General features: G+C 44.0%; 1 protein-coding gene across 1 annotated transcript; it reads left to right on the top strand.

The window, feature by feature from the left end:
* The first annotated feature begins 1,079 nt into the window (after positions 1-1,079).
* TXNDC9 (thioredoxin domain containing 9) lies at positions 1,080-12,677 on the top strand. The gene is made up of 5 exons (XM_075713895.1): positions 1,080-1,097; positions 3,463-3,679; positions 6,473-6,591; positions 8,556-8,810; positions 11,138-12,677. Exons 2-5 carry the CDS (start codon positions 3,491-3,493, stop codon positions 11,253-11,255), a joined length of 681 nt encoding a protein of 226 aa, XP_075570010.1. The 5' UTR covers positions 1,080-1,097; positions 3,463-3,490; the 3' UTR covers positions 11,256-12,677.
* Positions 12,678-12,978: the final 301 nt, after the last annotated feature.

Below are 12,978 nucleotides of genomic sequence, written 5' to 3'. Positions count from 1 at the left end.
CATCCTCAGGATCACCACCTCCATCTGGCTAAAACCCTCGCTTCCCACTCCTCTCTGCCTTTATACAGCTACAACTCCTTATCAGCCTCTCCCACCCAGGCTCCCAGCAGACTGCAGATGAGGCCAAGAGTTTTATCTTCCCGCCCCACCTTCCCCATCAGCATACTTCAGTACCGGGGAGTCAGATTTCCAGGAAATAAGAAAGCAGAACACTTGGGTTTTTTGGAAAACACACTTTAATATCCCGTTATTTAAATCTGTGCATCTTCCAGCGCGCTTGCAAGAAGAGCACAGACGACAAGTCCCAGCCGTCTTCTCAACGAGACTGCCGGAGCGCTCCGGCCGAGCCGCGCCGCGCCGCAGCCCGGCGCCCGCCCCCTGCCAGCTCCGCCTGCCCTCACCGAGGCGCCGCGCGGGCCGCCCTTACCTCACGGCATCGCTCGAGGGGGCCGGCCCCGCCGCTCCCGGCCGCTACGCCCCCGCCGCGCCCCGACTGCCTGCAGGGGCTTGGCCTCGGCCTCACACGCCCATCCCCGAGAAGGAGTCCCCCAGCAGGGCGGCGGCGGGCCCTCCCAGCTCCCGCCGGCAGCCGGTACAACCGGCAGCCGTTACCGCGCCCGCCCCGCGGTGGTCGCAAGGCTGAGGTGAGGGAAGGGGCGGGGCAGGACACGCCCCCTCGCGGCCAAGCCCCGCCCCGCCCGGCGCGGCGGCGGCGGGAGGCCGGCAGCCTAGAGCGGCCCCGCTTCCGCGGCCGCGCGGCCCCGGCGGGGCCCCGCCCTCCTGGCTGCCGCTCGCGGCTGCCTCACCCGCCGCGGCGCCGCGCATGCGCGCTGGGCGCCGGCCGCCCGCAGGGTCGCGCCCGCCGCCCCGGCCAATGAAGGCGTCGGGGAGTTCTGCGTGCGTGCGTGCGTGCGGCAGCGGCCCCGCCCCGGCTCTCGCGAGACGCTGGCGGGGCGCGGCCGGTCGGCCGGCGGGCGGGGCGGGGAGAGGCGCGGGAGGGCGCGGCGTGGAGCGGCGGCGGCAGCAGCAGCAGCAGCAGCAGCAGCAGCAGCAGCAGCGGCGGCGGTGGCGGCGGCAGAGGCAGAGGCAGAGGAGGGGTGAGCGGCGGTCGTGTGTCGCGGCCTCGGCCGTTTGTGGCGGGAGGCGGCGCGGCCGGCACCGTGGCCGGGGGAGGGGGAGGGTTTCGCTGGAGAGCTCGTCCGGAGCGGGGTGGGTGGGTGCGCGGGCGACCGTTGCCTGTAACGGCCCCGCGGAGGCGCGCGGCGCCTGCGCGGCCCCCCGCCCTGTGCCGGCCCCGCAGCCGGCGGCGCCCCTCGGCCCCGCTCCTCTGCCCCGCTGCGGGCGGTCTCCGGCGGGCGGTGTAGGCCGGGCCCCCAGCGCCCCTCCCCGGCGGAGCGGGCAGGGCCGCGGCCCCGTCAGCCGTGCTGAGTCCCCCGGGAGCGGGCCCTGGGCGCAGCGCCCCTGCTGCGTAGGAAGCGCTTGTTGGCACCCAGGCTTCCGCGGCTTGGGGAGCCGGGAGCCCTCTGGGGACCTGTCCTGGTTTCGGCTGGGATAGAGTTAATTTTCCTCCTAGTAGCAGGCAGTAGCAGTAGCAGTGCTGTGTTTTGGATTTAGTAGGAGAAGAATGTTGATAACACACTGATGTTTTAGTTGTTGCTAAGTACTGCTTATGCTAGCCAAGGACTTTTCAGCTTCCCATGCTCTGCCAGGTGCACAAGAAAATGGGAGGGGGCATAGCCAGGACAGCTGACCCAAACTGACCAAAGGGCTATTCCATACCATGTGACGTCATGCTCAGTATAGAAACTGGGGGGGGGTTGGCCGGGGAGCAGCGATTGCTGCTTGGGCACTGTCTGGGTATCGGTCGGCGGGTGGTGAGCAACTGTATTGTGCATCACTTGCTTTGTATATTATTACTGTTATTATTATATTGTTATTATTTTCATTACTGTTTTACTTTATTTCAATTATTAAACTGTTCTTATCTCAACCCAGGAGTGTTTCTCACTCTTACTCCTCCGATTCTCTCCCCCATCCCACCGGGGCAGGGGGAGTGAGCGAGCGGCTGCATGGTGCTTAGTTGCTGGCTGGGGTTAAACCACGACAGGACCTCAGGCCGTAGTGGAGGCCAGCTGGGGGCTGATTTTCTGTTTTTCTTCCTGTTTTCCTGGAGGACGAGTGTCCCTTTGCCCCAGCTGAGCAGGGTCCCCTCCCCCTCCTGAAGAACTAGGGGCTCTGCTCTGTCCTAGCATGCTTCTTTTTTCCTCCAGAAACACAAGAAAGGGGGATCGAAAGCACCAACGGAGGGACTTTGCAGTTAGCAGCTTCAGGGTAAGGGACTCAAGACAAGGTGCTGCAGGTCAGAGGAGGCGTGGCTGCGATGCATGTGGAGCCTGGCAGCAGGCTTAGCACTGCCGACGTTGCATTGCGCTTGGAGTGCTGTTGCGACGTTGGTGCTTTGCCCATCACTACTTAAAATTTTCTTGCCTCTGTATGCAAGGTGTTTACAAAGCCAAAGGCGCTGGTAGTTTGGCTGTCTTGAAGTACTCTAGAACCCAAGTTCAGTGCATCAAATGCGTGGCCTGCAGGTTGAGAATCTGATTAGGGTGACTGTGCACTGTCCCCGTTTCGAAACTGTCACTCATTACAGTGATAGTTTTTTGTAGCGTAAGTTTATTGGGGAGAACAATCAATTACGTTGCCCCAGCTATTCATGCACCCCAGTCTTAGTATTTTGTGCCTTTTGAAGTTTCTGGGCAGGCAGAACTTTATAAAAAAATTATTTTAGCTGTGTTTCTTCACACAGCAATTAGGTAGTGGTTGTTGGGGTTTTTTAAATCCTTTCGCTGGCTGCCATAGGGTGGTGTTTGCAATAGCAGTTTTCCTGTACTAATTCAAACAGTGTATTGGCCTGAAGCATTTGCTGTTGAGCACCTTGTCTTTCTTTTACCTGAGGAGTGTTAATTCAGATTTAAATATGTTAATATGCATCAGGTACTTAAAGTAATTGCATTTAAGCTACTGGCTTATATACTGAGCATTGCTTAGGCTTATTCTGAGACATCTTACACCTCCTCCCAGCAGCTTGGAGCTTTCCGATTGCATTTTCTAGTTTCAGAATATTTATTAAAGGTACAAGGATCTGACTGAGGATGAGTGTTCCTTTGGAATTGGTGAATTTTACTTCTTTATAAGGACAAGTAATTTCAGGTTCCTGTGCGCTTTCAACGGCTGCCTTTGGGATTGAGAGAACGGGACTTGACTGGTATGTTTGTTGCCATCTGTGTTCACTGTGAAAGTATTCTCCAAAGGGGGGTTGCAATATAGAAAAGAACTATCTACTGTTATCTTCAAATAGCGTAGCATTTTGTTATTCTACAGTGTGAACTACAAGTAAGAGAGGTCAGGCTTTTAATTAAGTGTTTGTATAAATGTTAATTCCATGTATCACTATTTCCACAGCTCTGAAGAGATTGCTTTCTAGTTAAAGATGGCTGCTGATACCTCTGTTGAAATACTTCAGAAAGTTCTGGAGAATGAAATACTTCAGACTACCAAGGTTGTGGAAGAACATCTGGATGCCGAAATTCAGAAGCTGGACCAAATGGATGAAGATGAATTGGAATGCCTTAAACAAAGGCGGCTTGAGGCACTGAAAAAGGCCCAGCAGCAGAAACAAGTAATTCCTATAGTAATATAGACTCTTGATCTGTACAGTGTAACAGACTTTTTGGAAATCCTAGGGAAATTGTATATATGAACTAAGTGTTTCGGGGTTGTTTGTGTTTTTGGAGTTTTTTCACCCCCTTCTTCCTCACCTTTCTGTACTTATTAATTTTAAATTATCCAGGAAAGCAACTGTCTGTCTGTGTGTGCATGCTTTGTGTTTTTTAACAGGAGGAGAGAAGAACCTCCGTGATTGTTTACAATAAGGATAGGATAAAGAGTCTTGTACAAAGATTTGAGTGTGTCTGTATACACTGAACATTGCTATCTGGAAACATAAGCCTTGTAGGCAACCTAATCATAAGCCTTTAGACTCCTTTAAGCTTCTGAATTCTGGAGATTGTTAGTTATGGCATGTACATGATGCACGCTCTTCTCTCAAGTTATTTTGTAGAAGAACGGTACAGGGTCTTTCCTTGTCCCTCTGGTGGAATCATTTGTCCCACTCCTTCTAACCCAATGAATTGTTGTCTTTGTATGAGACCTCACCTGGAGTACTGTGTCCAGCTCTGGAGCCCTCAGCGCAAGAAGGACATGGAACTGTTGGAGCGGGTCCAGAAGAGGGCCACAAAAATGATCCAAGGGCTGGAGCACCTCTCCTATGAGGCCAGGCTGAGAGAGTTGAGGTTGTTCAGCCTGGAGAAGAGAAGGCTGCGGGGAGACCTTATTGCGGCCTTCCAGTACTTAAAGGGGGCCTATAGGAAGGAAGGGGACAATCTTTTTAGCAAGGCAAGGAATAACGGATTTAAACTAAAGAAGAATAGATTTAGACTAGACATAAGAAGGAAATTTTTTACAGTGAGGGTGGTCAAGCACTGGAACAGGTTGCCCAGAGAGGTAGTGGAGGCCCCATCCCTAGAGACATGCAAGGTCAGGCTGGACGGGGCTCTGAGCAACCTGATCTGGTTAAAGCTGTCCCTGCTCACTGCAGGGGGGTTGGGCTGGATGATCTCTAAAGGTCCCTTCCAACCCAAAGCATTCTGTGATTCTATGGCTGCTCATTTCTTCTTGCAGGAAAGAAATTCTGCTTTGGTCTGATACCTCATGCTAAATTGTGGTCTTTATGCTCCCCAGAAAGTCTCTTTGAACTTAGTTCTTACCAAAATTTTGGTAACATACAGTGCGAGACCTGAGTTGTAAATAAGGAAGCCATAGGTCTCTTAGCTTACTCCATCTAAGCAGACCTAAACAAAGAAATAGACTGGGTTGGGGGAGAGGTGGCTGGGTTGAAAGGATATGGCTCTGGCTGTGGTGGAACCCACAAAAGCTAATGCCGTGTTTTGAAATGGGAATGCAGTAAAATGTCATGGTATGGTTGGGGTGCTGGAGAACAGGCAGTGTTAGCAGCTTTGATTCTCTAAACGTGGAAGTAGAGAAAGTGGCACACTATTTGCTTGTCTTCAGAAGTTCAGTTTATATTTGATTCTAGTGTTTTCCTTTTTCAGAAGTCATAACACTTGGATGTTCTTGGATGTTAACATGTGCTAGTTCTCATGTAAAAACTTGTCCATGTCATTTGATCTTAAGTCACTGTTCTCATGCATTTTCAAATGCAAATTTGAAATAGGATACTACTCAGTAAAGGAGTAAGCTGCTGCAGTATTCTGGAACAGGATTGTGCAGAGGGGAATTAATGCTGTTGAAGGATGTCAGTTCTTGATTTGCATCATGATGACTTCATGTGCTCATACTTCTATGCATTGTTAATGCATATGATGTTCAGGAAATTTTTCGTTCTATCCTAATTTAGCTTGTGGGATGTTTTTGGTTTGTTTGGCAACCTTCCCCACCCCCTGACTCTGCTAAGACAATACTACAAGATCAAGAACAGTGATTTATCTACATTTTTTTTTCCCCAGTGGAAACAAAAGTTTTTTGTCAAGGTCTGTCATACTGCACTACTTCTAATCATTTAGCTTAGTCTGTACTTGTTTTAATATGCTACAATTAACTCTCAGTATTGTAGAAGCTGGTGTTTTTTCTTAAGTGCATTTGTTGAAAATCTAGAAGATTATCTTTTTTGAAACTGTATTTGCATACTTAATCAGGCAGTTTTTGAAGTTGCCTGTAAATTTGAGCTTGTGAAATTCTGTTTCTCCATACATTTTGTGACTAATGGCATGCATGTGTTTTCTGAATGGTTTTCCGGAAGCCTGGCTCGTATTAAGACACCTTCAGTGTATGTTTAGTAACCATCACCTGTTATAGGTGAGTTAGTAGGCTTTTTTCTCGCTGAGTTTTTCACAGAGGGAAAAATTAGAAGAAATCCATTTGATTCAAGTCATGACATGTACTAAGTTTTAGACAAGAGTTCTTTGAGCGTACAAAAACATTTTGGACAGAGTAGCCCAAGCTGTTGATTAGCAGTTTTCAGATGCTGAGAATTTTCTGTCATCGGTGTTCTCTTCAAACTAGTCTAGTCTTACTGAGAGGCTGCGCTGCAGCAATTTATGCAGCTCTGTCCAAGATCTGTATTTCCAAGTAAGTAAGGTAGCTTTACTGCTCAACCACCTATCTGTTGTTGAGAAAGAGGCAACCCAAAAGTATTGTCTAGCCTAGTAGCATTTGCGTATTTTCAAAACAGAACTAAAGGGGGGGAAGTAATTTGTTTCTCCTTCTATTACTGTATGAAATGGGTTTCCACTACAGGCCCCCTCTTATTTTTCTTAAAAGCTGTAGAGCTTGCATGACAGATGCAGGACTAACAAACTCCATACTAATTGTTTCCTTTTATGTTTTCCAAAAGGAGTGGCTTTCAAAAGGACATGGAGAATACAGAGAAATCCCAAGTGAGAGAGACTTTTTCCAAGAAGTCAAAGAAAGTAAAAACGTGGTTTGCCATTTCTACAGAGATACAACTTTCAGGTATAGTAAATAAGCTGTGCTCAAGAAACCATTTGTTTCTAGATGTCTACAAAAACAGACATGTTCTTTTGTTCTTTCAAATCCCACAAATAAATAGGCATTTTTAGAAGTATTAAAATTCCTGCATTTTCCAAATCTCTCTCCCTTCTCAAGACAATTCACACATCCCCTGCCATTCCAGTTAATCTGGATGTGATTGGCAATGATTAATACTCTGTTACATAGTTGATTAGAAGATAAATGTATAACTTCTTTGACAATATTTGAGAGTGCTGTGTTTCATTATTGATTTAGTTTGAGGGAGCCAGGTCTGTAAATGTAGTGAATGTGCAGGAACAGCATTTCAAAAAGACCCCTTTGGTTATTCCAGACAGAGATATTCTGGACAGTTCTGGCAAATGAAAATAAAAATATAAACAAAAACTTGTCTGGGCTTTTTCAGAATTTAACCTCTTATTATGAAAGTATCTGTGGATACCAGTTGCAGCTGCTTTCCCTTTGTGCCTGTGCCTTTGTGGTTACGTCACTTTTTAGGGTGTGAGAGACCTAGATATGAGAATATGTCCTGACTCAGAATAGGAACCTAAAATAAGATCTCCCACTTCCTTGGAAGAACTTCAGAAGTTCTGGGTTGTAGGTTGTTCTCAATGGGTCTGTCTCGATGTCTTCTGTTGAAATGCAGTTGCAGAGTAGTTTGTTGAAGGAGGAGCCAGTTGTCCTTTTTTGGATTGGTTGGTTGCTTGCTTTTTTTTTTTTTAACCCCCAAGGTGTTATGTTCTCTCTAGCTCATAGAGTATAAACTGAGACGGCCTCAATGTGAGAAATTGAAAGAGGTCAAAGCTGGATTATGCAGTGAGGTATCTGTGTCCTACATTTTCTAAGTTAAATGTTGACATTTCAGAAATATCTGAAGCAGTTGTATTTGGCTAGCTTTTACTCAAAGAAACTGAAAGACTGTCTCTGCAAATAAGGTAGCTTAGAACAGGTTTGGGTTGTTTGGTTCTAGTTTCTTGAACCAATAAAGTCCGTAGACTCAGACAGGAGAAAGAACTTTGCGTAAAGTTCTTTGTCTAAAGTTCTTTGTAAAATGTGTCATGCTGACAACCAGCTTGAAGCTAGTGTATCAGGTTTACCAACCACAATATCAAGTTGCTTTCATCCTTGCCCTCTCCAGCTTTTTGATCTGCTTGGCTCTCCTCTTGAGTTAAAGGACAGCCACATCACAGTTCATGCAGATAAGCCAAACCACTTAAAGAAGACAATCCAGAAAGTTGAGACTGCAGGTGACAAGTCCTCAAATCTCTACTATTTGACAAGTATTTTGAGCCGTTCATGTTACTGTCCTTTATCTGAGAAATAATAATTGTATGCTCGCTCCTATTCCATTGCAACAGAAAAGTGAAATATTTTTGCCTATAGCACTACTGAAGCAGTCTCTGCAAATCACTCTTTTTTTCTTTTTTTCTTTTCTTTTCCCCCAGTACAGTGAGTTACTGCATCTCAGTTGTGGAGGTGGTGACTGAAAAAAAACCAAAATGATGTAACCTGCTGAAAGTACTTTTCTGAAGATGTGAAGTTTGTTACAGAGAAATTTTTCCAGCTGATAGGCAGTGAAGCTAGAGCAGGAAGAATAGAAGTCAGAGGGAACTTTCATCAATAAATGCAGGCCTCAAGAAATGAGAGAGGCTTTCAGGTGTATGTGGGAGTAATTAGGAAGAAATAAGAGAAACGGGTGGTGTAATTGTGCAATAATGGTGCTCCAGGGTAGTATTCTAGTAGTCATTAATTCCAGCTACATTTGAAACACAGTTTCTCTTGAAACTGAATTCTTCATTACAAAGGTCATATCTGAGGAATTAATGTGATAGAACTAACTTTACTGTTCCTTTTAAACTTTCTCTAAAATACATGTTCTTTGGCTTATTGATTCTAACACTTTATGTATTTTGGGGTTTTTTTCACAGGTGCCAAATAATGGACAAACACTTGACTCTATTGGCAAAAAAGCATGTTGAGACAAAATTCTTGAAATTAAATGCTGAAAAATCTCCTTTCTTGTGTGAGAGACTGCGCATCAAAGTAATTCCCACTCTAGCACTAGTAAAAGATGGAAAAACACAAGACTATGTTGTGGGCTTTACTGATCTCGGTAACACTGATGACTTTACTACAGAGACCTTAGAATGGAGATTAGGCTGTGCAGATGTAATTAATTACAGGTAATTAATTGGTTTATGATTGTTTTATTTTCAGATACAGTGCAAGGAAAACATGCTTGCAGACAGGAGAATCTTTCAAAGTTTGTAACTTTGGCTGATACGTTGTATGCTTAAGACACACAAGAGTTTAATCCAGTTATTTAATCTGTGTACTTTGGCAAGGGGAAGAAGAGAGTATCTCTTTGGCAAAGTATTGAGACATTATAATGAGTGTTACATTGTCCTTTTTGTACAGTGATAAACAGAGTTCTTGCTGTGGGGTATGTAGAGTAGCTACACTGCTTTGATGTGGCCTGAGTCATGCATCTAATGTAATCCGTTCTAAATCAGCTATAGATGCTTAGATGTCACAGTTGCAATGCAGTAAAGTTTGAACATTTTTAATCCACTTCAGAGAAAACTCAGCAAGTTATCCTTAAACTGCATCTTAGTCCGTATTATGTACATGAATGTGATTTTTTTTCCAATGAACTGTACAGAAAGTGAAAATAAGTTGCAGAAGTGCAAATGAATTATTTGTGTAGCAGTACAATATAATCATCATAAATCCCACATTTAAGACTACAGGATAGAAGGCAGTAGAAGATAACTCTCGCCACAATACCCTAACTTTATAGGAGAATCACCAGAACTTTCTGCTTTGCTTTCTAGTGCAGCTAAAATACCATCTTTACCTTTTTAGGTTAATTTTGCTCTTTTGGTTTGAATGGCTTTTTTTTTTTTTTCTTAATAAATTTCATTATCTGAATTTATTTCAATGTCTAATTTCCAAATTTTGGCAAGAGGTATTGTTGTTAAAGGCAAAGAAACTACTGTTCAATTTAGCTTAGTAGCTAAAGAAGTTGAACTTCAGATTAAATGACTGAAGTGGAAATTTGTAGTTCAAAGCAAGTGATAATACCCACTTCCCAGCTCAATAACAAGCAAAGATGCAGAGGAGTGAAAGGCAGCTTGGGTATATATTCTGGACAGCCACGGCCTTTTATGGGAGAAATCTTTCAGTGGAGTTGTACCAAGCTGCACTGATTTGCTAAATGTTAGTACATTGGCTTATGGCATAATTTTACTTCCTACTTGACTCTACTAGTACTGTGTATCCCGCTCTTAGCTCCTTGCGGAGTCGGGGCGTTGTTTCATTCTTTGTTCATTTTGCCAGAGTCTGAGTTTGGTACCCTGGCTTTGCAAAGTGAGCCACAACATCTGTGCAACCCAGGAGATCCATTCCAGGAGACATCCATTTATGTGCAAGTGTTGCATTTCCACACTGCTCTGAATGCAATGTCCAACTCTCTCAAGTTCCTGAGAAGGAGATAGTCCTCAGAGCCTAGAAACAGTTCTTTTCTTTCAACCTGTGGGACAGCAAATGGTGAAAGGATATACTGTACTTGGGGGGAAAAGCCATTCAGGTCACATTATTTGACCAAAATCAGGATTCAAGTGATGTATTGACTTATTACTGACATGTAATTAACTAACAGTCAGTGAACTCTACATTTAAGATCATTATCAGCAAAATGTTATTTACAAAACATTAATGCCTACAAATTTCTAAACACCCTTCTGTAGCTAGTTCTAGAAGGTTCTAACTGCTTGCTGACTCACTGACACTTAGATGCAAACCCCTCACAGGTCATGTGAGTGAAAGCACACCATTTTCTGAGCAAGGGGATTCCCTTCCTTGTGCACGCCTGCTGTAGGAGATGTGGGTGCTCCAGCTTTACGTGAGCACCTGCTGTTCTCAACTCATGGACCCACACGCTGGTGAGAAAGCTCCCACGGGGTCATACATGCACACTGAGGCATGAGTCTCCCTCCATACTCCCAAAACTGGAATGCAGTGTCTGATGGGGAAGCTGCTCTGGCCTAGGTAGAGATAGTACAAGGTGACTTCTGGCAGTACAAAACCTGGTTTTGATTTTTCTGTTTCTACTCCAAAGTCCCTGTTACAAAATTTTAGCTTCTTTTGTACTTCTGGCTCCTCGTTTGTTTTGAAAAGTCTCTCTGTAGTTCCTTGGTTACTGTTTAATCCGATAGATGGTTGTCTTTAGCATGATCAGTTTGCAGCCAAAGCCCTTTCAGACAGTTTTTGTCTAGAGCTCTGCTCACAGGTGCTGTTTACACTCACACTCCTGTACTAACTAGTTACCCAGGCCATTTTGTCCAGGATGTGCTATGCTAGCAACGCCGCGATGCTACTTAGGGTGGCTTTAGGGAGTAGAGGTTGTGTTCTCTTACAGTGTTTTCCTGGAGAAACAGGTAATTAGAGATGCTACTTACTGTCTGCATGAATATGGCTTTAATCAATATGTCTTACTCTTTTCCTCTAGTGGAAACTTGATGGACCCACCTTTTCAAAGTCAAAAGAAATTTGGAACAAGCTTTACGAAGTTGGATAAGAAGACCATCAGAGGAAAGAAATATGATTCAGATTCTGATGATGACTAGAACAACAACTAAATGTATTTGTAAATCATCTTTTGTTTATGCTTGATACATTTCTAAGAATGTTTTTTATAAAGCTTACTGCTTTTCATTACATCTGCACATAATGCTCATTTTTCTAGACAGTTTTATACAACTGAGTCATAGCAGAAAAAAGCTTAAATATTTTTTTTTTTTCCTCTTTTGGAAGTCATTTGTAGTTCAAAAATCTGAGTCCTTCTAACTAACTAACGTGGCAAATGAACTTTGTCTTAAGTACAAGTTTATGAAGTGTTTTGAAGTAACTGTTAGAAACAGCTGTACCAAGTCAGACCAAAGGTCCCTCTGGCCCAGTGTCCAGTCTCAGTGGCCAAAAGCAGATGCACAAGGAGGAGTAACAGCAGGGTGAGCAGATAGCAATGCTTCCCCAGAATATGCTTTAAGCAATCTGTGGCTTAGGGAACACTGTATCTGAGAGCATTTGCTGGTTAAAATTGTGGAAGAAAAATCTCCTTAAATCCTCAGTGTCCTAGCGTCCACATCATATGGCAAGGAGTCCACAGTTTGTGTTGTGTGAAGAACTAATTCCTATAGTTTTCCTTGAATCTGACAGTTCCAGCTTTTTTTTTCTAATTTTCTTTATTAAAGGAGACGATAGACACTTTTTTAAAAATATTTTTCCCTATCAGCTCCTCTTCCAGTTGTCTCTTTAAATTTATTATTACTTATATTATCAGTAAAGCACCACAAAATGATTAGTAAAGGAATTGTGCATTTTAACAAATGACTGCTTATCTTATGGTGCCATATCATGACATTGAATAACTTAACTACATTGCACTATAAGTTGTAAAAACAGTCGTAACTTCTGTGAATTCTGAAATAGATGGTCAAGAGAAATACCCTTTTACCATCTATGTACGTTGCATGTTAAAGCCGATACAGCAGGTAATAGCACATAGCAACAAGCATATTGAAAACAGCCTTGTTCGCAGGGTTGTATAATTCTGTGGTTTTGAATGTGTGGATTTTATAGCAGATGCTTTGTACAAGAGAGTAGAATAGAGAAGGGTATTTGGGAGAAACCTTGATCCGTTAAGTTTAGATATAGCACCGCATACTGTGTACTGTTCTTCAGTAATGGACAGAATTTTCAAGGGAGATTTTCCTGGGAACACAACGTAACGTTTCTGGCTAGGTGAAGAGTTGATGCGTTTTTGTTTTCAAGAAAAATAGTTTGCTGTGTGCTGAAGGACCCTTTTGAGGTGGTACTTTGAATCCAGTTGGCCCAAAAAGCAGTGAAGTGGGTCTAGTCAGTCTTGCTGCCTTGTAGTGGAGAACACTTGTGATTGGGCCAGCCCAGCAATATATCTCTGTAAGTAAGTTTAAAAAAATTATACTTTATTTCTGTTCATGTACATTGAAATAAAATTATTTTCATTCTAATGTTGGCTTTTGCATCCTTCCAAATAAGGTGGTCTAGGTGCTGTGGGGTGTTTTTTTAATTTTAATAAGGTCCATCAGAAAGTCACATGTTCTTTCTAGATTTCTAGGGAAGTACATGCAGTTCTGTCTAACAGTACAGCATCACTTTGAGAAGGCAATCAGCTTAAGATGTACACAGCTGCCTGTTAATCTACTAGAAGCATAAGGTAGACTTGCTTCAAGTTGATCTCCTTTTTTAATGCACAAGCTCTCTAAATGCACTGGGAAGTGCTCTTCTTTTTCTTCTTCTTCTCCAATCCAG

The sequence above is a fragment of the Pelecanus crispus genome, chromosome 1, assembly GCF_030463565.1.
Source record: "Pelecanus crispus isolate bPelCri1 chromosome 1, bPelCri1.pri, whole genome shotgun sequence".
NCBI lineage: Eukaryota > Metazoa > Chordata > Aves > Pelecaniformes > Pelecanidae > Pelecanus > Pelecanus crispus.
Note: the sequence above shows the minus strand (reverse complement) of the source record. Positions and strands in the feature narration are given on the sequence as shown.